This window comes from Oncorhynchus tshawytscha, linkage group LG33 (assembly GCF_018296145.1).
Source record: "Oncorhynchus tshawytscha isolate Ot180627B linkage group LG33, Otsh_v2.0, whole genome shotgun sequence".
NCBI lineage: Eukaryota > Metazoa > Chordata > Actinopteri > Salmoniformes > Salmonidae > Oncorhynchus > Oncorhynchus tshawytscha.
In genome coordinates, this window is record NC_056461.1 from 4,070,477 (window position 1) to 4,096,557 (window position 26,081).

The 26,081-nt window shown below is 43.8% G+C and overlaps 1 protein-coding gene across 2 annotated transcripts in view; it reads left to right on the top strand.

Moving 5' to 3' along the window:
- LOC112230545 (endothelin-converting enzyme 2-like) overlaps positions 1 to 22,167 on the top strand; it is a 70,596-nt gene extending 48,429 nt beyond the window's left edge. Inside the window, exons 8-18 of one of the 2 annotated variants that reach the window (XM_024396815.2) lie at positions 633 to 775; positions 7,825 to 7,939; positions 9,138 to 9,248; positions 9,942 to 10,040; positions 10,843 to 10,920; positions 11,054 to 11,157; positions 12,516 to 12,626; positions 12,806 to 12,873; positions 13,015 to 13,190; positions 16,477 to 16,572; positions 19,736 to 22,167. In XM_024396815.2, the coding sequence (XP_024252583.1) occupies positions 633 to 775; positions 7,825 to 7,939; positions 9,138 to 9,248; positions 9,942 to 10,040; positions 10,843 to 10,920; positions 11,054 to 11,157; positions 12,516 to 12,626; positions 12,806 to 12,873; positions 13,015 to 13,190; positions 16,477 to 16,572; positions 19,736 to 19,912 (1,278 nt within the window). In that variant the 3' untranslated portion in view covers positions 19,913 to 22,167. The remainder of the gene's footprint in view (positions 1 to 632; positions 776 to 7,824; positions 7,940 to 9,137; positions 9,249 to 9,941; positions 10,041 to 10,842; positions 10,921 to 11,053; positions 11,158 to 12,515; positions 12,627 to 12,805; positions 12,874 to 13,014; positions 13,191 to 16,476; positions 16,573 to 19,735) is intronic. The other variant, XM_024396818.2, reaches the window with a different exon arrangement.
- The last annotated feature ends 3,914 nt before the right edge of the window (positions 22,168 to 26,081 follow it).

Sequence of the window (26,081 nt, forward strand, 5' to 3'; positions counted from 1 at the left end):
GATATGTGACACGTGTTAATGCAAAACAGGCTAAGCCCCCCCAAGTTTTTTATTTTTATTAAATTCTTTGCAAAAATGTGGGGCAGCCCCACCTTCCCTGAATGACAGGTCTCCACTGGTCATATAATTATAAATAGTTTATGCATCTTGTATACCAATTTGCTGTATAAATAGCCTCTAAAATATTATGTAAACATGCCATAAATGTATGGATTGACTGCATCGTTTGACTGGAATATTGGTCTATTGGTAGTTCATTTGACAAATTAATGGAATAATTTCTCTAAAACTGGCTGGCTTGCAAGCTAAAAAACATACAGTGCAGATAATATTCAAATTCATAGTTTAAAACAATCTTAACACAGCACTGGCAAACCATGATTGACCAACTGCCTTACCAAAATGGCTGACCTTAAGGTTAATGTCCTGTCTAGTATTCTAATTCCTTATTCTGTCTGCCACATGTTGTGCGGATCCAACAATATGCCTCATGAATTGGATCGATTGACACAATTTTGTGTGTGAAATCATGAAGCTATGTGGATTCTGAACATGTCTGAAAATGTAGTTTTTGTGGTCAACTTTCCTTTTCACAAAAGTGACCTCTGACCTTTAACCTCTCTCGCCATCAGCTGCTGGCTCCGGCGGTGGACTGGCTGGACTACCTGTCCTTGGTCCTGTCCCCTCTGGACCTGAATGACACGGAGCCCGTGGTGCTCTATGCCAAGGAGTTCCTGCAGCAGGTGTCTGACCTGATCAACAAGACTGATCGCAGGTAAGGACCTGGACGGGAGCCAACCTAGTCGTCCCCCTACAGCCAAAGGTGCCGTCACGTGGTTATGAAGTACTACAGGGCCTTCCATAGCTGCAGGAAATAGGGATGCTGGAGGTGCTGCAGCACCCTCTGATAAGTAAAAATAATTTTTCCAAAAACATAAAGATAGATTTCAAAAATGATTTAACTCTTGTCTGAACAGACATAGAAATAAAATAATTCAAAATACTACACCAGGGAGCATACTTTAGCCGCAGAGGATCAATAGCTGTGGAAGGCCACAATTTAGGCAGCATGCAGGCCAAACAGCTTGTTGCCATGTGGCCATAGACATATAATCCATAGAAGGATTTTGGAACCTCGAACCCTGGCAATTTGACCAATGAACTCATGGGTACACTATCAATGGCTGCCGGTCACTTGAATGGGAACTGCCATCTATTGGTTGTATTTATTTATATATATGTATATATGGTTGGTCGCGGCTGTCAGTTTGTCTTTGGCAAATTTCAAAATGCAAAAATGTTTTGCTGCAAATGCCTACTGCTGAAAAGAGAAAATCTGTCTGTAGAAGCTAAAATAATAATAATTGAGTTTTCAGCGACTCAGAACAAACAACACTGTTTTTAAAAGTAGCTTATCTTCGGATAGGCTATTGTCACTAGAGCATTTGCCATCCCTGAGTATGGTAGGTTTCATAATTGGGTGAGTCAGTGCCACTGGAAAGTTTATTTAGTAGCCTACTGTAGCCTATACAGGGCATTCAGAAAGTATTCAGACCTGATGACTTTTTCCACATTTTGTTCTAAAAGTGATTCAAAAAAAATATTCTCATCAAATCTACACACAATGCACCTTAATGACAATACATAACTATTCAGACCCTTTCCTAGAAGACTTGAAATTGAGCTCAGGTGCGTCCTTCCATTGATCATCCAACAACTTGATTGGAGTCCTGTGGTAAATTCAATTGGTTGGACATGATTTGGAAAGGCACACGCCTGTCTATTTTAGGTCCCACAGTTGACAGTGCATTTCAAAGCAAAAACAAAGCCATGAGGTTGAAGGGATTGAAGGGATTGTCTGTAGAGCTCTGAGACAGGATTGTGTTGAGGCACAGATCTGGGGAAGGGTACCAAAACATTTCTGCAGCATCGAAGGTCCCCAAGAACACAGTGGCCTCCTTCATTTTTAAATGGAAGAAGTTTGGAACCACCAAGACTCTTCCTAGAGCTGGCCCCCCTGGCCAAACTGAGCAATCGGGGGGCAAGGGCCTTGGTCAAGGAGGTGACCAATAAGCTGATGGTTACTCTGACAGTGCTCTAGTGTTCATCTAAATTGGAGTTGCTTACCAAGGAGACATTGGATGTTTGCCGAGTTACAGTTTTGACTTAAATCTACAGTGCCTTGCGAAAGTATTCGGCCCCCTTGAACTTTGCGACCTTTTGCCACATTTCAGGCTTCAAACATAAAGATATAAAACTGTATTTTTTTGTGAAGAATCAACAACAAGTGGGACACAATCATGAAGTGGAACGACATTTATTGGATATTTCAAACTTTTTTAACAAATCAAAAACTGAAAAATTGGGCGTGCAAAATTATTCAGCCCCTTTACTTTCAGTGCAGCAAACTCTCTCCAGAAGTTCAGTGAGGATCTCTGAATGATCCAATGTTGACCTAAATGACTAATGATGATAAATACAATCCACCTGTGTGTAATCAAGTCTACGTATAAATGCACCTGCACTGTGATAGTCTCAGAGGTCCGTTAAAAGCGCAGAGAGCATCATGAAGAACAAGGAACACACCAGGCAGGTCCGAGATACTGTTGTGAAGAAGTTTAAAGCCGGATTTGGATACAAAAAGATTTCCCAAGCTTTAAACATCCCAAGGAGCACTGTGCAAGCGATAATACTGAAATGGAAGGAGTATCAGACCACTGCAAATCTACCAAGACCTGGCCGTCCCTCTAAACTTTCAGCTCATACAAGGAGAAGACTGATCAGAGATGCAGCCAAGAGGCCCATGATCACTCTGGATGAACTGCAGAGATCTACAGCTGAGGTGGGAGACTCTGTCCATAGGACAACAATCAGTCGTATATTGCACAAATCTGGCCTTTATGGAAGAGTGGCAAGAAGAAATCAATTTCTTAAAGATATCCATAAAAAGTGTTGTTTAAAGTTTGCCACAAGCCACCTGGGAGACACATCAAATCAAATCAAATTTTATTTGTCACATACACATGGTTAGCAGATGTTAATGCGAGTGTAGCGAAATGCTTGTGCTTCTAGTTCCGACAATGCAGTAATAACCAACAAGTAATCTAACTAACAATTCCAAAAAAAACTACTGTCATACACAGTGTAAGGGGATAAAGAATATGTACATAAGGATATATGAATGAGTGATGGTACAGAGCAGCATAGGCAAGATACAGTAGATGGTATCGAGTACAGTATATACATATGAGATGAGTATGTAAACAAAGTGGCATAGTTAAAGTGGCTAGTGATACATGTATTACATAAGGATACAGTCGATGATATAGAGTACAGTATATACGTATGCATATGAGATGAATAATGTAGGGTAAGTAACATTATATAAGGTAGCATTGTTTAAAGTGGCTAGTGATATATTTACATAATTTCCCATCAATTCCCATTATTAAAGTGGCTGGAGTTGAGTCAGTGTCAGTGTGTTGGCAGCAGCTACTCAATGTTAGTGGTGGCTGTTTAACAGTCTGATGGCCTTGAGATAGAAGCTGTTTTTCAGTCTCTCGGTCCCAGCTTTGATGCACCTGTACTGACCTCGCCTTCTGGATGATAGCGGGGTGAACAGGCAGTGGCTCGGGTGGTTGATGTCCTTGAGGATCTTTATGGGGATTTGAGGATTTTGAGGATTTTTATCTTCCTGTAACATCGGGTGGTGTAGGTGTCCTGGAGGGCAGGTAGTTTGCCCCGGTGATGCGTTGTGCAGACCTCACTACCCTCTGGAGAGCCTTACGGTTGAGGGCGGAGCAGTTGCCGTGCCAGGCGGTGATACAGCCCGCCAGGATGCTCTCGATTGTGCATCTGTAGAAGTTTGTGAGTGCTTTTGGTGACGAGCCGAATTTCTTCAGCCTCCTGAGGTTGAAGAGGCGCTGCTGCGCCTTCTTCACGATGCTGTCTGTGTGAGTGGACCAATTCAGTTTGTCTGTGATGTGTATGCCGAGGAACTTAAAACTTGCTACCCTCTCCACTACTGTTCCATCGATGTGGATAGGGGGGTGTTCCCTCTGCAGTTTCCTGAAGTCCACAATCATCTCCTTAGTTTTGTTGACGTTGAGTGTGAGGTTATTTTCCTGACACCACACTCCGAGGGCCCTCACCTCCTCCCTGTAGGCCGTCTCGTCGTTGTTGGTAATCAAGCCAACCACTTTTGTGTCGTCCGCAAACTTGATGATTGAGTTGGAGGCGTGCGTGGCCACGCAGTCGTGGGTGAACAGGGAGTACAGGAGAGTGCTCAGAACGCACCCTTGTGGGGCCCCAGTGTTGAGGATCAGCGGGGAGGAGATGTTGTTGCCTACCCTCACCACCTGGGGGCGGCCCGTCAGGAAGTCCAGTACCCAGTTGCACAGGGCGGGGTCGAGACCCAGGGTCTCGAGCTTGATGACGAGCTTGGAGGGTACTATGGTGTTGAATAACGAGCTGTAGTTGATGAACAGCATTCTCACATAGGTATTCCTCTTGTCCAGATGGGTTAGTGCAGTGTGCAGTGTGGTTGAGATTGCATCGTCTGTGGACCTATTTGGGCGGTAAGCAAATTGGAGTGGGTCTAGGGTGTCAGGTAGGGTGGCGGTGATATGGTCCTTGACTAGTCTCTCAAAGCACTTCATGATGACGGATGTGAGTGCTACGGGGCGGTAGTCGTTTAGCTCTGTTACCTTAGCTTTCTTGGGAACAGGAACAATGGTGGCCCTCTTGAAGCATGTGGGAACAGCAGACTGGTATAGGGATTGATTGAATATGTCCGTAAACACACTGGCCAGCTGGTCTGCGCATGCTCTGAGGGCGCGGCTGGGGATGCCGTCTGGGCCTGCAGCCTTGCGAGGGTTAACCCGTTTAAATGTCTTACTCACCTCGGCTGCAGTGAAGGAGAGACCACATGTTTTCATTGCAGGCCGTGTCAGTGGCACTGTATTGTCCTCAAAGCGGGCAAAAAAGTTATTTAGTCTGCCTGGGAGCAAGACATCCTGGTCCGTGACTGGGCTGGATTTCTTCCTGTAGTCCATGATTGACTGTAGACCGTGCCACATGCCTCTTGTGTCTGAGCCGTTGAATTGAGATTCTACTTTGTCTCTGTACTGACGCTTAGCTTGTTTAATAGCCTTGCGGAGGGAATAGCTGCACTGTTTGTATTCAGTCATGTTACCAGACACCTTGCCCTGATTAAAAGCAGTGGTTCGCGCTTTCAGTTTCACACGAATGCTGCCATCAATCCACGGTTTCTGGTTAGGGAATGTTTTAATCGTTGCTATGGGAACGACATCTTCAACGCACGTTCTAATGAACTCGCATACCGAATCAGCGTATTCGTCAATGTTGTTATCTGACGCAATACGAAACATGTCCCAGTCCACGTGATGGAAGCAGTCTTGGAGTGTGGAGTCAGCTTGGTCAGACCAGCGTTGAACAGACCTCAGCGTGGGAGCCTCTTGTTTTAGTTTCTGTCTGTAGGCAGGGATCAACAAAATGGAGTCGTGGTCAGCTTTTCCGAAAGGGGGGCGGGGCAGGGCCTTTTATGCGTCGCGGAAGTTAGAGTAACAATGATCCAAGGTCTTTCCACCCCTGGTTGCGCAATCGATATGCTGATAAAATTTAGGGAGTCTTGTTTTCAGATTAGCCTTGTTAAAATCCCCAGCTACAATGAATGCAGCCTCCGGATAAATCGTTTCCAGTTTGCAGAGAGTTAAATAAAGTTCGTTCAGAGCCATCGATGTGTCTGCTTGGGGGGGGATATATACGGCTGTGATTATAATCGAAGAGAATTCTCTTGGTAGATAATGCGGTCTACATTTGATTGTGAGGAATTCTAAATCTGGTGAACAGAAGGATTTGAGTTCCTGTATGTTTCTTTCATCACACCATGTCACGTTAGCCATAAGGCATACGCCCCCGCCCCTCTTCTTACCAGAAAGATGTTTGTTTCTGTCCGCGCGATGCGTGGAGAAACCCGTTGGCTGCACCGCCTCGGATAGCATCTCTCCAGTGAGCCATGTTTCCGTGAAGCAAAGAACGTTGCAGTCTCTGATGTCCCTCTGGAACGCTACCCTTGCTCGGATTTCATCAACCTTGTTGTCAAGAGACTGGACATTGGCAAGAAGAATGCTAGGGAGTGGTGCACGGTGTGCCCGTCTCCGGAGTCTGACCAGAAGACCGCTTCGTTTCCCTCTTTTTCGGAGACGTTTTTTTGGGTCGCTGCATGGGATCCACTCCGCTGTCCTGTTTGTAAGGCAGAACACAGGATCCGCGTCGCGAAAAACATATTCTTGGTCGTACTGATGGTGAGTTGACGCTGATCTTATATTCAGTAGTTCTTCTCGACTGTATGTAATGAAACCTAAGCTCACCTGGGGTACTAATGTAAGAAATAACACGTAAAAAAACAAAAAACTGCATAGTTTCCTAGGAACGCGAAGTGAGGCGGCCATCTCTGTCGGCGCCGGAAGTCATTGTGGAAGAAGGTGCTCTGGTCAGATGAAACCAAAATTGAACTTTTTGGCAACAATGCAAAACGTTATGTTTGGCGTAAAAGCAACACAGCTCATCACCCTGAGCTCATCACCCTGAACACACCATCCCCACTGTCAAACATGGTGGTGGCAGCATCATGGTTTGGGCCTGCTTTTCTTCAGCAAGGACAGGGAAGATTGTTAAAATTGATGGGAAGATGGAGGGAGCCAAATACAGGACCATTCTGGAAGAAAACCTGATGGAGTCTGCAAAATACCTGAGACTGGGACGGAGATTTGTCTTCCAACAAGACAATGATCCAAAACATAAAGCAAAATCTACAATGGAATGGTTCAAAAATAAACATATCCAGGTGTTAGAATGGCCAAGTCAAAGTCCAGACCTGAATCCAATCGAGAATCTGTGGAAAGAACTGAAAACTGCTGTTCACAAATGCTCTCCATCCAACCTCACTGAGCTCGAGCTGTTTTGCAAGGAGGAATGGGAAAAAATTTCAGTCTCTCGATGTGCAAAACTGATAGAGACATACCCCAAGCGACTTACAGCTGTAATCGCAGCAAAAGGTGGCGCTACAAAGTATTAACTTAAGGGGGCTGAATAATTTTGCACGCCCAATTTTTCAGTTTTTGATTTGTTAAAAAAGTTTGAAATATCCAATAAATGTCGTTCCACTTCATGATTGTGTTCCACTTGTTGTTGATTCTTCACAAAAAAAATACAGATTTCTATCTTTATATTTGAAGCCTGAAATGTGGCAAAAGGTCGCAAAGTTCAAGGGGGCCGAATACTTTCGCAAGGCACTGTATTTGAAAATCTCTGCCAAGACTTAAATGGCTTTCAAGCAATTATCAACAACCAACTTGACTGAGCTTGAAAAATGTTAATAAGAATAATGGGCAAATATTGTACAGTCCAGGTGTGGAAAGAGCGACTAACCCAAAAAGACTCACGGCTGTAATCACTGCCAAAGGTGTTTCTACATGTTCTTTCTCAGGGAGGGTGAATCTAACAAGATATTGTTTTCTTTTTAATACATTTTTATTAAATGTTAGATCTTTTCTTCCACTTCAACAGACTATTTTGTGTAGATTGTTGACCAAAAATGACAAATCTATTTTAATCCCATTTTTTAAAAGCCACATTTTTAAGGTTGTGATACTTTCTGAAGGCACAGTACAACCAGTATACAATCTGACCATAATGTAATGGATAAACGTCATAATAACATCCTTGGTGGGAAAACAGTCATTGGATTGTCCTCCTGTTTCCTCTTCCTCCTCATCTCTCCCCGTCTCTTCTGTCTCTCAGCCTGCTCAACAACTACATGATCTGGAACCTGGTGCAGAAGGGAGCGTCCAGTCTGGACCAGCGCTTTGAGAGCGCCCAGGACAAGCTGCTAGAGAGCCTGTATGGAACCAAGAAGGTGTGTTTAAAAAAAAGGCTGAATCCTAAATGGCACCCTAATCCCTATGTAGTGCACTACCCTAGACTAGGGCCCTTAGAGCCTGGTTAAAAGTAGTGCACTACCCTAGACGAGGGCCCATAGAGCCTGGTTAAAAGTAGTGCACTACCCTAGACTAGGGCCCTTAGAGCCTGGTTAAAAGTAGTGCACTACCCTAGACTAGGGCCCTTAGAGCCTGGTTAAAAGTAGTGCACTACCCTAGACGAGGGCCCTTAGAGCCTGGTTAAAAGTAGTGCACTACCCTAGACGAGGGCCCTTAGAGCCTGGTTAAAAGTAGTGCACTACCCTAGACTAGGGCCCATAGAGCCTGGTTAAAAGTAGTGCACTACCCTAGACTAGGGCCCTTAGAGCCTGGTTAAAAGTAGTGCACTACCCTAGACGAGGGCCCTTAGAGCCTGGTTAAAAGTAGTGCACTACCTAGACTAGGGCCCTTAGAGCCTGGTTAAAAGTAGTGCACTACCCTAGACGAGGGCCCTTAGAGCCTGGTTAAAAGTAGTGCACTACCCTAGACTAGGGCCCATAGAGCCTGGTTAAAAGTAGTGCACTACCCTAGACGAGGGCCCTTAGAGCCTGGTTAAAAGTAGTGCACTACCCTAGACTAGGGCCCTTAGAGCCTGGTTAAAAGTAGTGCACTACCCTAGACTAGGGCCCTTAGAGCCTGGTTAAAAGTAGTGCACTACCCTAGACGAGGGCCCTTAGAGCCTGGTTAAAAGTAGTGCACTACCCTAGACTAGGGCCCTTAGAGCCTGGTTAAAAGTAGTGCACTACCCTAGACTAGGGCCCTTAGAGCCTGGTTAAAAGTAGTGCACTAGGGAATATAGTGTCATTTGGGACATATTCTTACTTATGCCATTGATTAACCCTGCTTTTGAAATACCTGGTTAGGTCTGGTTTCCCGGACACATATTAAGCCTAGTCGAGGACTAAAGAGCTATTTCAATGGAGATCCTCTGTTGAGCTGCTTTTTTGTACTGGACAAGGCTTGATCTGTGTCCGGGAGACCAGCACTTGCAATTTGTATGTGAGACTTTTTGGGCTCCTAGCAAGCAATGTGTGCTACCTCCACAAACTTGCAGTACACACACTTTTCACAACCAGAATGATAGAGTAAACAGCTGGTGTGAGACTTGTCTGTCTGTCTCTGCGTGTGTTCGCTCAGCCCCGCACACCTCGATGGCAGACCTGCATTGGGAACACAGATGACACGCTCGGCTTCGCCCTGGGAGCGCTCTTTGTAAAAGCGACGTTTGATAAACACAGCAAAAAGATTGTGAGTTTGATAGGCGTACAACTGCATTTATGTCTATTCAAGCCTGTGGTGTTTTAAAAAAAACAGATGAACGATGTATGACTGCCTCCTAGTGGTTACCATGTGTAGTGAAATGTCATGGGGTCTCACCGTAAACACAGCCATCATAAAATAACCCTATTTGCTAGCACTGTATTATAATAAGCTATTTTAAATTCTTATCAATGTTTGAATGCCTATAAATGCTTTGAATGATTTTATAAATGCTTATGAATTGTAACATTAATAATGCTGATCGCTTATGCTAATTTCTTATAAATGTTTACAATTAATGAAATACTAATTTAGTAATAGTTCCCTGTCCTGTAGAGGGGAGGGAGATATATAGAGTGATAAAGAAGACAAAAAGTGGACTATTAAAAGGAGAGATTGTTATTGGGTAGAGAAAAGAGGGGCAAGTAGAAGAGGGAGACATGGAAGCGGAGAGGCACAGTGAGGCACAGGACTGGCAAGGGGGTTATAGACTGTCACTCACAATTGTTCATATTTATAGTGGTTACATATTTCTATCAAAATGTCCTTATGTTTGAGGGATGGGCTGGTTCGGATTGCCGTGGGTATTTCATTACATATCAGAGGCTAATTGTAGAAGAATGATCTATTCCATCTTTCTTCCTTCTTACATTTAATGTATGTCTCTCACCCCACTATCAGGTAGAGGGGATGATCAATGAGATCCGTACTGCGTTCAAAGATGCTCTGGATCACATCAAGTGGATGGACAAACAGACACGGATGGCAGCCAAAGACAAGGTCAGGGATGGATGGATACTGGATAGGCTATGCATGGTTGCATGGTTGCCACAGGGTATAATGTGTGTCTGTGTTTCTGCGTGTGTGTAAGAGGTCAGGGAGGGATGGATACTGGATAGGCTATGCATGGTTGCATGGTTGCCACAGGGTATAATGTGTGTCTGTGTTTCTGCGTGTGTGTAAGAGGTCAGGGAGGGATGGATACTGGATAGGCTATGCATGGTTGCATGGTTGCCACAGGGTATCATGTGCGTGTGCGTTTCTGCGTGTGTGTAAGAGGACAGGGAGGGAGTATTATAGGGTTACAGGTTATAATACTGTAGTTTGTTTCTGCGTGTGTGTAAGAGGACAGGGAGGGAGTATTATAGGGTTACAGGTTATAATACAGTAGTTTGTTTCTGCGTGTGTGTAAGAGGACAGGGAGAGAGTATTATAGGGTTACAGGTTATAATACAGTAGGGTTACAGGTTATAATACAGTAGTTTGTTTCTGCGTGTGTGTAAGAGGACAGGGAGGGAGTATTATAGGGTTACAGGTTATAATACAGTAGTTTGTTTCTGCGTGTGTGTAAGAGGACAGGGAGAGAGTATTATAGGGTTACAGGTTATAATACAGTAGTTTGTTTCTGCGTGTGTGTAAGAGGACAGGCAGGGAGTATTATAGGGTTACAGGTTATAATACAGTAGTTTTGAATAGATAGCCCTCTTTGTTTAGATCTCCAGATAATGGAACTAGGAGGTTTTCCGGCCCCATTCCTCCATCTTGCCCTCTCTCTTATCCACTTTGTCCCCCTGATCTTTAGGCGGACACCATCTACAACATGATTGGATTCCCTGACTTTATCCTGGACCCCAAAGAACTGGATGATGTTTACGACGGGGTGAGCGGTGCCTTTTTGTTCAGTTGTCATGATTGACGAGTTGAAGGTCAAATTACAAGGGCCCCGTAGATCAGTGAGTAATTATTTCTCTCTCTCTGTCTGTCTTTGTTTGTATATCCATCTCTGTCCACAGTATGACGTCTCAGAAGACAACTTTTTCCAGAACACGCTCAACTTCTATAACTTCTCTGCCAGGGTGATGGCCGATCATCTCCGCAAGCCACCCAGCAGTGACCAGTGAGTCTTCATCAGCTACACACATCATCACCACCACCATCACTTTACCTCAGTGCATATTTTCTACTAAGGTGCTAAGGTGGAACGAATTTAAACCTGCGCCTTTTTTCAATACTGAATTGAATGTCAGTAGCTAGGTTTCCATCCAATTAGACAGATTTTCATGTGAATATTCTAAAAACAATATGCACATTTTCCCACCAGAGATGTTTCCATCAAATTGACTTGTTGCAGGTAAAAGGCTGTGCGAGATGACGTAGGGCACATAAAATAACATTTGCAGTTAAATACCATACACACTCGCATTTTTAACTCTACTGAAGGGGTTTCTAACAAACATTTTTGCGTTATATAGCGAGTGTGCACACTCTGGGATTGGCACGTGCACTGTAGCCAATAGCTCCTATTATTATGGAAAAAAGGCAGGCAAGCATAGATTATATTGTCCCCAGAATAAGACCATCGATATTTATTGGAAAGGTGCATCAAGCTCATCTTGAACATTCACCACCCTGTGAAGTTCATCATTTAAAAGTGCGCTATGCAGGAATCGCTCTGCCATTTCCTGGTTTCTAAAACGCTTAATTGTTCGCCTAGTTTGTGACTAGATAAGCTAGTATAGTGTAGAGAATCATTGTACCATCTAAACCACGTTGAAATATATTTTCTATAACCAATTATATTGTTGTTTCAGCTGTGTACAAAACATCAAGTAAAAGACACAAAAACAATAACAGATCTATCTCATTTTAGACTTGCTTTCAAGTAGAATGATAGATCTAAAACTCCCATTTCTATGTGAATTTGGTCAAATCGCCCAAAAAAGGTACATATTGCTACTTTAATCCTAATAAGTTGTAGTGGGAGGAGTTTACTTCGATATGATGGTTATTATATCAATATTTGCGCATAAAAGCTTTTCCACTGAAATTTGAGTAATTCATTTTACCAACACATAAAGATCCCACCTTGTCTGGTGTTTTTTCCCATCAGGCCTGTCATTTTTTATCCGACATGTACTTTACTACCATTAAAAACTAAACCAGCCTCGAGAGAACTGAAAGGTGTCCTAATGTATTTTTTTCTCTCGCTAACATCCTTTCTAAATGCAAAAGTAATTAAAAAAGTAATCATCCAGTTTATCAAAAGTATTTGTAATCTGATTACATTAAAACAAAAATATATATATTGTTTGATATTCTCATGGAGCAAATCCAAATAGCACCCTATTCGCTATAAAAAACAAACATATACTATACCACTCCATACTACATTCCATTCCAGAAATGACTATGAGCTGTCCTCAAGAGCCTCAACTGGTCTGCTCTCTTACACTAGTCTCCGCCACCTCCCCCTAGATGGAGTATGACCCCTCTCACAGTCAACGCCTACTACATGCCCAACAAGAATAGAATTGTCTTCCCAGCTGGAATCCTTCAGGCACCCTTTTACGCCCAGCATCACCCCAAGTGAGTGTGTGCATATGAGTGTGTGCATATGAGTGTGTGCATATGAGTGTGTGCATATGAGTGTGTGCATATGAGTGTGTGCATATGAGTGTGTGCATATGAGTGTGTGCATATGAGTGTGTGCATATGAGTGTGTGCATGTGTGCTTGCATTTCTGACCTCATGTGAATTCTCTGCAGAGCACTGAACTTCGGGGGGATCGGAGTGGTGATGGGACACGAACTCATTCATGCCTTTGGTGTCCAGGGTTAGTGTCCACCTTTAACTTACACTTCACAGAACTCATAAACACACCCACTGACCAACACACACCAGCATGTATGCATATACTGTACCTGATCACCAGGTGTGCTTTTTAAAAATATATATATTTGTATTCCTTAATCAGGCAGGGAATACGACAAAGATGGGAACCTTCGGCCATGGTGGCAAAATTCCTCTGTGGACGCATTTAAGAATCGCACGGAATGCATGGTAGAGCAGTACAATGGGACGCATATAAATGGCAAGCAGACGCTGGAAGAGAACATTGCTGACAACGGCGGCCTAAAGGCAGCCTATAATGTGAGTGGGTCTCCCTACTTGATAACACATTACATTTAGTTGCTCACATGTCTGTCTAGTAACTCCGTAATCACTGTAGTGAATCTGAACTGTAGTAATGGACAGTGATGGGCTTGAGCGGTTATTGCCCAAATCCATTACTATGTAATTCTAAAGCAATTACATAGTTACTGCTTTGTAACATGTTACTTATATGTTACCACACAGGACTCTTATTATACTATTACTATACTTCACCTCAGGGCCAGCAGAGTGGTAGTTAATGTTTCTATAGTATCAAATTTATTTATATAGCCCTTCTTACATCAGCTGATATCTAAAAGTGCTGTACAGAAACCCAGCCTAAAACCCCAAACAGCAAGCAATGCAGGTGTAGAAGCACGGTGGCTAGGAAAAACTCCCTAGAAAGGCCAAAACCTAGGAAGAAACCTACAGAGGAACCAGGCTATGTGGGGTGGCCAGTCCTCTTCTGGCTGTGCCGGGTGGAGATCATAACAGAACATGACCAAGTTCATAGATGACCAGCATGGTCAAATAATAATCACAGTAGTTGTCGAGGGTGATAACACATTACAGCACCTCAGGAGTAAGTCAGCACCTCAGGAGTAAATGTCAGTTGGCTTTTCATAGCCGATCATTGAGAGTATCTCTACTGCTCCTGCTGTCTCTAGAGAGTTGAAAACAGCAGGTCTGGGACAGGTAGCACGTCCGGTGAACAGGTCAGGATTCCATAGCCGCAGGCAACAGTTGAAACTGGAGCAGCAGCATGGCCAGGTGGACTGGGGACAGCAAGGAGTCATCATGCCAGGTAGTCCTGAGGCATGGACCTAGGGCTCATGTCCTCCGAGAGAGAGAAAGAAAGAGAGAGAATTAGAGAGAGCATACTTAAATTCACACAGGACACCGGATAAGACAGGAGAAGTACTCCAGATATAACAAACTGACCCCAGCCCCCCGACACATAAACTACTGCAGCATAAATACTGGAGTCAGAGACAGGAGGGGTCAGGAGACACTGTGGCCCCATCCGCTAATACCCCCGGACAGGGCCAAACGGGCAGGATATAACCCCACCCACTTTACCAAAGCACAGCCCCCACACCACTAGAGGGATATCTTCAACCACCAACTTACCATCCTGAGACAAGGACAAGTATAGCCCACAAAGATCTCCGCCACGGCACAACCCGTGGGGGGGCGCCAAACCCAGACAGGAAGATCACGTCCATGACTCAACCCACTCGAAGTGACGCACCCCTCCTAGGGACGGCATGGAAAAGCACCAGTAAGCCAGTGACTCAGCCCCTGTAATGGGGTTTGAGGCAGAGAATCCCAGTAGAGAGAGGGGAACTGGCCAGGCAGAGACAGCAAGGGTGGTTCGTTGCTTCAGAGCCTTTCTGTTTACCTTCACACTCCTGGGCCAGACTACACTGAATCATACGACCTACTGAAGAGATGAGTCTTCAGTAAAGACTTAAAGATTCTCTCACATGGGTAGGCAGACCATTCCATAAAAATTGAGCTCTAAAGGAGAAAGCCCTGCCTCCAGCTGTTTGCTTAGAAATTATAGGGACAATTAGGAGGCTTGCGTCTTGTGACAGTGGCGTGCGTGTAGGTATGTACGGCAGGACCAAATCGAAAAGATAGATAGGAGCAAGCCCATGTAATGCTTTGTCGGTTAGCAGTAAAACCTTGAAATCAGCCCTTGCTTTGACAGGAAGCCAGTGTAGAGAGAATAGCACTGGAGTAATATGATCACATTTCTTGGTTCTAATCAAGATTCTAGCAGCCGTATTTAGTACTAACTAAAGTTTATTTAGTGCTTTATCCGGGTAGCCGGAAAGTAGAGCATTGCAGTAGTCTAACCTAGATGTGAATTAATTTTTCTACATCATTTTTGGACAGAAAGTTTCTGATTTTTGCAATGTTACGTAGATGGAAAAAAGCTGTCCTTGAAACAGTCTTGATATGTTCTTCAAAAGAGAGATCAGGGTCCAGAGTAACGCCGAGGTCCTTCACAGTTTTATTTGAGTCGACTGTACAACCATCAAGATGAATTGTCAGATTCAACAGAAGATCTCTTTGTTTCTTCGGACCTAGAACAAGCATCTCTGTTTTGTCCGAGTTTAAAAGTAGAAAGTTTGCAGCCATATACTTCGTTATGTCTGAAACACAGGCTGCTAGCGAGGGCAATTTTGGGGCTTCACCATGTTTCATTGAAATGTACAGCTGTGTGTCATCCGCATAGCAGTGAAAGTTAACATTATGTTTTCAAATGACATCCCCAAGAGGTAAAATATATAGTGAAAACAATAGTGGTCCTAAAATGGAACCTTGAGGAACACCGAAATTAGCAGTTGATTTGTCAGAAGACAAACCATTCACAGAGACAAACTGATATCTTTCCGACAGATAAGATCTAAACCAGGCCAGAACTTGTCCGTGTAGACCAATTTGGGTTTCCAATCTCTCCAAAAGAATGTGGTGATCGATGGTATCAAAATCAGCACTAAGATCTAGGAGCACGAGGACAGATGCAGAGCCTTGGTCTGACACCATTTAAAGGTCATTTACCATCTTCACAAGTGCCGTCTCAATGCTATGATGGGGTCTAAAACCAGACTGAAGCATTTCGTATCCATCGTTTGTCTTCAGGAAGGCAGTGAGTTGCTGCACAACAGCTTTTTCAAAAAAATTTGAGAGAAATGGAAGATTCAATATAGGCCGATAGTTTTTTATATTTTCTGGGTCAATGTTTGGCTATTTCAAGAGAGGCTTTATTACTACCACTTTTAGTGAGTTTGGTACACATCCGGTGGATAGAGAGCGTTTATTATGTTCAACATAGGAGGGCCAAGCACAGGAAGCAGCTCTTTCAGTAGTTTAGTTGGAATAGGGTCCAGTATGCAGCTTGACAGTTTAGAGGCCATGATTATTTTCATAATTGTGTCAAGAGATATAGTACTAAAACACTTGAGTGTCTCTCTTGAACCTAGGTCCTGGCAGAGTTGTGCAGACTCAGGACAACTGAGCTTTGGAGGAATACGCAGTTTTAAAGAGGAGTCTGTAATTTGCTTTCTAATGATCATGATCCTTTCCTCAAAGAAGTTCATGAATTTATTACTGCTGAAGTGAAAGCCATCCTCTCTTGGGGAATGCTGCTTTTTAGTTAGCTTTGCGAAAGTATCAAAAATTAATTTAGGATTGTTCTTATTTTCCTCAAATAAGTTGGAAAAATAGAATGATCGAGCAGCAGTGAGGTAATGGTGTTTTCTGTTCTGTTCAGGCGTACCAGTCATGGGTGCAGGAGAATGGTGAGGAGAAGAGGCTGCCGGCGGTCAACCTGACCAATGACCAACTGTTCTTTGTGGGATTCGCCCAGGTGGGTCTTGGTACTGTCAACAGCATTACACGCATCCTGTTAGAGTTCAAGTCAAATACACTACATGACCAAAAATATGTGGACACCTGTTCGTCGAACATCTCATTCCAAAATCATGGGCATTAATATGGCGTTTGACCCTCCTTTGCTGCTATAACAGTCTCCACTCTTCTGGGACGGCTTTTCACTAGATGTTGGAACACTGCTGCGGGGACTTGCTTCCATTCAGCCACGAGCATTAGTGAGGTCGGCCACTGATGCTGGGCGATTAGTCTTTGCTTGCAGTAGGTGCTCCAATTCATATCAATGGTGTTTGAAGGGGTTGAGCAGGCCAGTCAAGTTCTTCCACACTGATCTCGACAAACCATTTCTGTATGGACCTCGCTTTGCATGGGAGCATTGTCATGCTGAAACAGGATCTTCCCCAAACTGTTGCCACAAAGTTGGAAGCACAGAATTGTTTAGAATGTCATTGTCTGCTGTAGCATTAAGATTTCCCTTCACTGGAAGTAAGGGGCTGAGCCAGAACCATAAAAAACAGTCCCAGACAATTATTATTCCTCCACCAAACTTTACAGTTGGCACTATGCGTTCGGGCATGTAGAATTCTCTTGGCATCCACCAAAACCAGATTCGTCCGTCAGATTGCCAGATGGTGAAGCGTGATTCATCACTCCAGAGGACACGTTTCCACTGCTCCAGAGTCCAATGGCAGCGAGCTTTAATCCAGCCAACGCTTGGCATTGCGCATGGTGATCTTAAACTTGTGTGTGGCTGCTCGTCCACTGAAACCCATTTTCATGAAGCGCCAGACGAACAATTCTTGTGCTGACATTGATCCAGAGACGGTTTGGAACTCTGTGGTAAAGACAGACTACTTGTACCCACTTCAGCACTCGGCGGTCCCATTCTGTGAGCTTGTGTGGCCTACCTCCTTCGCGGCTGAGCGGTTGTTCCTCCTAGACGTTTCCACTTCACAACAACAGCACTTACAGTTGACCGGAGCAGCTCTAGCAGGGTAGAAATTTCACAAACTGATTTGTTGAAAAGGTGGCATCCTATGACAGACATTGAAAGTCACTGAGCTCTTCAGCAAGGCCATTCTACTGCCAATGTTTGTCTATGGAGATTGCATGGCGGTGTGCTCGATTTTATACACCTGTCAGCAATAGGTGTGGCTGAAATATTCTAATCCGTTAATTTGAAGGCGTGTCCACATACGCGTATGCAGGCATATACATATATATACAGTGCCTTGCGAAAGTATTCGGCCCCCTTGAACTTTGCGACCTTTTGCCCCATTTCAGGCTTCAAACATAAAGATATAAAACTGTATTTTTTTGTGAAGAATCAACAACAAGTGGGACACAATCATGAAGTGGAACGACATTTATTGGATATTTCAAACTTTTTTAACAAATCAAAAACTGAAAAATTGGGCGTGCAAAATTATTCAGCTCCCGTAAGTTAATACTTTGTAGCGCCAACTTTTGCTGCAATTACAGCTGTAAGTCGCTTGGGGTATGTCTCTATCAGTTTTGCAAATCGAGAAACTGAAATTATTTCCCATTCCTCCTTGCAAAACAGCTCGAGCTCAGTGAGGCTAGATGGAGAGCATTTGTGAACAGCAGTTTTCAGTTCTTTCCACAGATTCTCGATTGGATTCAGGTCTGGACTTTGACTTGGCCATTCTAACACCTGGATATGTTTATTTTTGAACCATTCCATTGTAGATTTTGCTTTATGTTTTGGATCATTGTCTTGTTGGAAGACAAATCTCCATCCCAGTCTCAGGTCTTTTGCAGACTCCATCAGGTTTTCTTCCAGAATGGTCCTGTATTTGGCTCCATCCATCTTCCCATCAATTTTAACCATCTTCCCTGTCCCTGCTGAAGAAAAGCAGGCCCAAACCATGATGCTGCCACCACCATGTTTGACAGTGGGGATGGTGTGTTCAGGGTGATGAGCTGTGTTGCTTTTATGCCAAACATAAAGTTTTGCATTGTTGCCAAAAAGTTCAATTTTGGTTTCATCTGACCAGAGCACCTTCTTCCACATGTTTGGTGTGTCTCCCAGGTGGCTTGTGGCAAACTTTAAACGACACTTTTTATGGATATCTTTAAGAAATGGCTTTCTTCTTGCCACTCTTCCATAAAGGCCAGATTTGTGCAATATACGACTGATTGTTGTCCTATGGACAGAGTCTCCCACCTCAGCTGTAGATCTCTGCAGTTCATCCAGAGTGATCATGGGCCTCTTGGCTGCATCTCTGATCAGTCTTCTCCTTGTATGAGCTGAAAGTTTAGAGGGACGGCCAGGTCTTGGTAGATTTGCAGTGGTCTGATACTCCTTCCATTTCAATATTATCGCTTGCACAGTGCTCCTTGGGATGTTTAAAGCTTGGGAAATCTTTTTGTATCCAAATCCAGCTTTAAACTTCTTCACAAAAGTATCTCGGACCTGCCTGGTGTGTTCCTTGTTCTTCATGATGCTCTCTGCGCTTTTAACGGACCTCTGAGACTATCACAGTGCAGGTGCATTTATACGGAGACTTGATTACACACAGGTGGATTGTATTTATCATCATTAGTCATTTAGGTCAACATTGGATCATTCAGAGATCCTCACTGAACTTCTGGAGAGAGTTTGCTGCACTGAAAGTAAAGGGGCTGAATAATTTTGCACGCCCAATTTTTCAGTTTTTGATTTGTTAAAAAAGTTTGAAATATCCAATAAATGTCGTTCCACTTCATGATTGTGTCCCACTTGTTGTTGATTCTTCACAAAAAAATACAGTTTTATATCTTTATGTTTGAAGCCTGAAATGTGGCAAAAGGTCGCAAAGTTCAATGGGGCCGAATACTTTCGCAAGGCACTGTATATAATGTACTTGCAAGGATTTTGCCTGACCACATCATAGGTTGTAAAAGTTTTTCCTAGTCAGGTCCTGCTCAGGACGAATTTCTGGCCCTGCTTCATGGAATAAGACACGGGGGTGAATGTGTTCTGGGGTGGTAGTAAGAGTGGACTATTACAACTACTGTTTGAGAGAAGTGTCAACCAAACTGAGTCCAAGTGAATGAATTACACACAACAGTTGGAAGTCCAGAGAGGAGAACACTAGCTACGGTCTGACTTATCGGGGGACCCTCTCTTCTCTCAGGTGTGGTGTTCCGTGCGAACCCCAGAGAGTGCCCACCAGGGACTCATGACAGACCTCCACAGCCCCCCAAAGTACCGCGTCATCGGCACCCTCTCCAACTCGCCAGCCTTTGCAGAGCACTTCCAGTGCCCCACTGGCTCCCCGATGAACACTGGTCACCGCTGTACAGTGTGGTAGGGCCTGGCAAAACCACAGGGGGACGCTGTCTGTGGAGTCTGCATGGAGAACCAAGAGGAGGAGTTGATCTCTGCATTGGACCTTTTTTTCAATTTTTATTCTTTGTACATAATGATGGACTACTAGTGGTGAGTAGAGCAGCACAGACTCCAGGTTAGCGAGAGGGAGGCGTGTTGAGAGAAAAGTTGTCGTCTGCTGATGCATGTGTAATTCCAGTGTTAGGGGATGGAATTTTTCCTCCTTTTCCAGGTCCCAGTCTCCCACACCGGTGGTGCACAAAGACACGTTTTATTTAGTGTTTGCTGGACTTGGTAGGGGGCCGGGGAGGAGGAGCCATTAGGGGATGTCTGTCCACACCCCTTTCTCTATGCTTCCGGGTCATAGCTGTCCTCACTGTGTGCCCTGTTTACAATTGAAACCGGAGCCCTCTCTTAACTGAGGGATCTCCCTGAAACCACTATGACCTCACAGGAAGTGGTCATCACCCTCTGACCTCGCAGGAAGTGCAGGAACTTCACTCTGACATCCCATGATGGAGGTTCAGGTGCCTTTGTGACCTCACAGGAAATGCAGAGCCGTCGCTGTGTTTGGACATTGCACATGGTTTCATCTCGATTGACATCTATATTCCCTATATAGTATACACAAATGTACTATTAGGGCCGGGATGACACCAGTATTTCAATACTCGTTAATATTGACATCTATATTCCCTATATAGTATACACAAATGTACTATTAGGGCCGGGATGACACCAGTATTTCAATACTCGTTAATATTGTGGCAAGGAAACAAAACACAAAGCGGATTTAACTTCTTTAGGGAAACAGCCCTGATGGAAACAAACATTATGTTATCCAGAGTGAAATGTTTTTATTTTCCAAGCTATAGCGCACAATATTTTACATACAGATTGGTTTTAAAGGACCAAAGAGTTGGGTCTGTTTTGTGTTTTCATTTTTGCCAGTATCGTCCCGGCCCTATGCAGTATATGTGTGGCTCTGGTAAATATTAGTTCCCTATATGGGGTGTAATTTGAGATGGAGCCATATAGACTCGCTTCTCCTTTTTCTGTTGCATCACAAAGTGCACTGGCTTCAGTGACATCACAATGGATCCCCCAGCAGTGGTGGGGGATCCTAATACTTTAAAATGGCCTCCCCTCCTATTTACCATGTTCTACTACTGGACAGATGAAAGCACTATGAAGCCTACTGATAACCCTTCAGTGACATCACAATGGATCCCCCAGCAGTGGTGGGGGATCCTAATACTTTAAAATGGCCTCCCCTCCTATTTACCATGTTCTACTACTGGACAGATGAAAGCACTATGAAGCCTACTGATAACCCTTCAGTGACATCACAATGGATCCCCCAGCAGTGGTGGGGGATCCTAATACTTTAAAATGGCCTCCCCTCCTATTTACCATGTTCTACTACTGGACAGATGAAAGCACTATGAAGCCTACTGATAACCCTTCAGTGACATCACAATGGATCCCCCAGCAGTGGTGGGGGATCCTAATACTTTAAAATGGCCTCCCCTCCTATTTACCATGTTCTACTACTGGACAGATGAAAGCACTATGAAGCCTACTGATAACCCTTCAGTGACATCACAATGGATCCCCCAGCAGTGGTGGGGGATCCTAATACTTTAAAATGGCCTCCCCTCCTATTTACCATGTTCTACTACTGGACAGATGAAAGCACTATGAAGCCTACTGATAACCCTTGCCAACATACTGCTTTTAGTTATCCCATTTCTTAAAGATTGTTGGCGAGCATTTTGAGTACATAGGAAAGGGTACTTAGAAAAGCCACTTAACAGTGTTGACCCAACCAGGAGCAGGGTGCCAATGCCCCTAGACGCCGATCTTGGTTCAGTTTTGTATTTTCAGCACTAATGGTTAAGGTTAGGATTGGGGGAGGGTTTGCTGATCGTATATTTGTACTTAAGGGAAACTTCATCCAGGAGCATGCAACCACAAGATCGGCAGAGCTCCCTCTGGGACCTATAGTGTGCTGGACAATCTGGGACTCTGATTGTAGGGACCATCACCACTTTATCCAGGAGCATGCAACCACAAGATCGGCAGAGCTCCCTGTGGGACCTATAGTGTGCTGGACAATCTGGGACTCTGGTTGTAGGGACCATCACCACTTGCTTATCTGTGTGTTATTGTTGTTATTGGCATATTCTGAAGTTGACAAAGTTGAAATGAGATGCACATCTTTAAATCTGCCTTTTGTCAAAGATTTTTTTGTTTGTCCCTTGTGTCCAGTTGATTCTTTGTTTCTCTGTATGCTATGCTAAGTTGAAATGAGTGTATTTCAATCTGTTTGTGTGTGTGTGTGTGTGTGTGTGTGTGTGTGTGTGTGTGTGTGTGTGTGTGTGTGTGTGTGTGTATGAGCAGCCTTAGAAGCTTGTTTGATATTTACTGTGTTTAATCTGTCAGCTTCATTGCGAAAGGATAGTTTGTGTATGAGTGTGTGCGTGTGAGCGAGTATGCATGTATGTTTGTGTCTGTGTGTGCACGTACGTATGTGTGCAGATTGCTTTGATACACCATCCCTACTTACATTGAACTATCAACAATGTCAAGTCTGCTGCAGTGATTTGACCTCTCATTTCCCCCCAAAATAGTCATTTGAAATGAATGGATATGTTGAAGGGATGTGTTCTTAAATAACTTCTTGTTTGTACTCCAGTCCAAAGTACTGCAGACTGTGTTATCAGGAGGCAGGGTGTGTACTGCTGGACTCTGGTTCAACTATGGTACTGTTTTCTCTCTCGTCAGCCACTTTATGTGCTAGTCCCACATAGTGCTTTCCGCTCCTGTCTGCACCTTGCACATTTGTTTCACTACGAGACATGGAGATGTTTCATGACTCATGACCATAGGAGTCCTGCACCTCACCTCACCACACTGTACCCCATACAGGACCATCCCATTGTCTTCCGACAGGCGGCACCACTCGAACTCAACACTAGTCCTTCAATGCAAATGGAGCTGCGCCATCTAACGTAAGATGAGGATCAGGGTCAGTTGCTATTGGCTGCTTTTATATTTGAATGCTCCAATCCGATAACCTCCTGAACTGCCAGTCTGCAGAGCCATGGAAAGAGAACGTTTCAGAAGAATCAGCTGTTCAATTTCACAACATCATCACCATGATGCATCCGTCTAGTTCATTATAACGGTCTCGTTCGGCACATTTTGTGAAATCAAATATCTAACAGAGTTATAGATGTGTTGTGTACAATAGACTATCTGAGCGTTGTGCCCATAGAAATGCCGTGAGCTCCAAAACAGTGAAATAGTTTTGGTTGTTTGGCTCTGTACTTCAGCACTTTGGATTTGAAATGACACAATGACTGTGCCTTAGTCACGTCAGCTTTAATTTGAGGGTGTTTTCATCCATGTCGGATGAACTGTTGAGAAATGACAACACATTTTGTACGTAGTCCCTCAATTTTAGGAGACCAAAGGTATTGGGACAAATTCTCTTGTGTATTAAAGTAGAAAAAAATGAAGTATTTGGTCTCTCATTCATAACATACGATGACTACATCAAGCTTGTGACTCTATAGAAATTAATGGAAATTTGTGCGTCTAACTTTCTCACAAATCAGTATTCACGATTCATTCAGGACTATCTGTATTCTGTAATCATGGTAGCACCCACATTAATGTAGAATTGTTTAGAAACATATTATATTCTTATTTATAGTAAAAGTGACTCAAATGACACAACATACATTATTTACCGTAAATTTATATTGGCCACAAAATAATCTGAAATTCAACCAAAACAAACAGCAAATGTATCCATCAAGCTTTTAGAGTCACAAGCTTGATGTAGTCAAATGTGTGTTGTGAATATGGGACCATATACTTCTCCCAATACTTCTGGTCTCTTAAAATTGGGGTACAATAAGTGCTGTCATTTCTAAACGGTTCACCCGATATGGTTGACAATACCCTCAGATTAAAGCTGAGGGTCTGCACTTTATCCTCATTCAAATCCAAAGTGCTGGCATAGAGCCAAAACAACAAAGAAGGTGTCACTGTCCCAATACTTTTGGAGCTCGCTGTAGATAGAGGACTCGTCTTTGTAGCTGTGCCATTATCGCGTCTGTGACAGCTTTGGAAGCATCTCCATTTTGAAGTGGTCACTTTTCTTCTTCACGATTGGCTGATGACCCAGTTGGACATGACTCCGACAGGGTCACTAAGAAGGATCACCAATGAAATTGGAAGCCCCACCAAGTTGACTACATTAAAATGGTGGAAGCCCTCAATGGTGCTACCCATGCTAATATGGCCATTTGACCAGAAGTGTGAAAAGGGTATGACAGACTGGCGAAGAGAGCGATATCATTTATCTTACTTACTTAGTCCTTTTCATTCCTATGTGGAACATGCTTCATCAAGAAAAGTCCACCTCTACAAGCTACTGGCTTAGTGGAACAACATTTCTGGGAGATAATTGAAAAGTCAGCATAACTTAACTTTAGAGACTTTTAAGGCACATTGTTGAGCTCTGATTAGTAGAAACCGGCTGATTAACTAAACCACCAGGGTTGTGTTCATTGGGGCATGCAACAGAAAACGTTTAATAAAATGTTTTACAACTGAAAATGAGCATTTCTTATTGACGCGTCAAAAACCAACAACGCCCTCCTTGTTTTTTTGTCCATTTTGTTCCGTTTGGTGCCTAATGAACACTGTCCTATCAGTCAGCACCTGCCTAGCAACCTGCTACCACCTCTCCCCATCTCTGTGAGCAACAAATAAGGCAGTCTGCTAACCTTTAAAGCGTGTCTCTGTAGGAAAAAACCTCTAAGGACAGGGAGCGTACATGCATACAACTGGCGGTCACTTTTGTGCCTTAAGTATGTCATTGTGCAGTGTTCTAGATGCCAGACTCCTATTCGCCTGTGGCTGTGGAGCAGACTGGCCTCTCAGCTCCTCATGTCACTGTACTCCAGCCAGGGTTGGGGTAGATTCCATTTCAATTACGTCGAATCAGGAAGTAGACTGAAATTCAACATTTTCCCCATAGAAAAGCATTGAGGAGAATTGGAATTAGAATTTCACTTTATTGACTGACTTGAAATGGAATTGACTCAGACCCTGCTATACAATGGAATGGAAATGACCCCAACCATTCTGCAGTATTTATTTCAGACATCAGACTTCTGAACTTTCTTGATTAGCTACATTTATTGATTTATTTTCTTTTCTTGATGTAGGTGCTGCTAACACCTTTGCTTCCTCCACTGTCCAACTGCCCCATACTGGGCTCGAACCAGTGATCCTCTGCTTCGCAACAAGTGACCGCCCTCCTTGACAAACTGATTGGATGGCTCCTTTAGCATTTGTGGTACAAATCCCATTCAAGTCATGGGACTGATATGAGCATTTTTTGCACACGTTCAAATAATATAAAATGTTAGTAAACCAAAGAATGGATTGCTGTCATACCTTGTCCACAGACTGCTTACAGGGTAAGGAAACCTATGTAACTGTGTAAGTTGGGTCAACTGTCCCTTTTAACTCGGTTACACTCCCCCCTTCTAAGCTACCCCAGCCATTGAGATGAGCCCAACTGCCAATCCGGGTCACAGTACCACTAACGGGGGTCAGTGTGCTGCTAACAGCTTACCTTCCTCCAGTGTCCGACTGCCCCGAACCAGTGATCCTCTGCTTCACAAACAAACGTGACCCCACCCTCCTTGACAACATGCCAATTGATTTTACCACACCAAAGGTAGCGACTGGATGACTCCATCAGCTAGCTGTGAAGTGAGAATATGGCACGTCCTGAAATAAAACTCAAGTCAATTTATATCTGTAAAAACAAGAATGATCAACTTGACCAATACAAATTTCAGTATTCCCCCCTCAAAATATATAATTTTGAAAAGATAAACTCTTGCATCTTGTGTGCTGTGTGTGCATGCATGTAACGGTATGTCTCAGGGGGTGTGGGGTGAAAGTAACTCCAGCTTCACAGCCAACAGCCTTCTCCTTCCCTCGCCCCCCTCCCTTCCTTGTTAATGTTTCTTCTCTCCCTCCCCCATCGCATCTATCCTACCAGGGTTTGTTATTCTGAGTGCTGTATCCTCCAGTGCCTCTGGCAGTAGTGACAGTTCGGG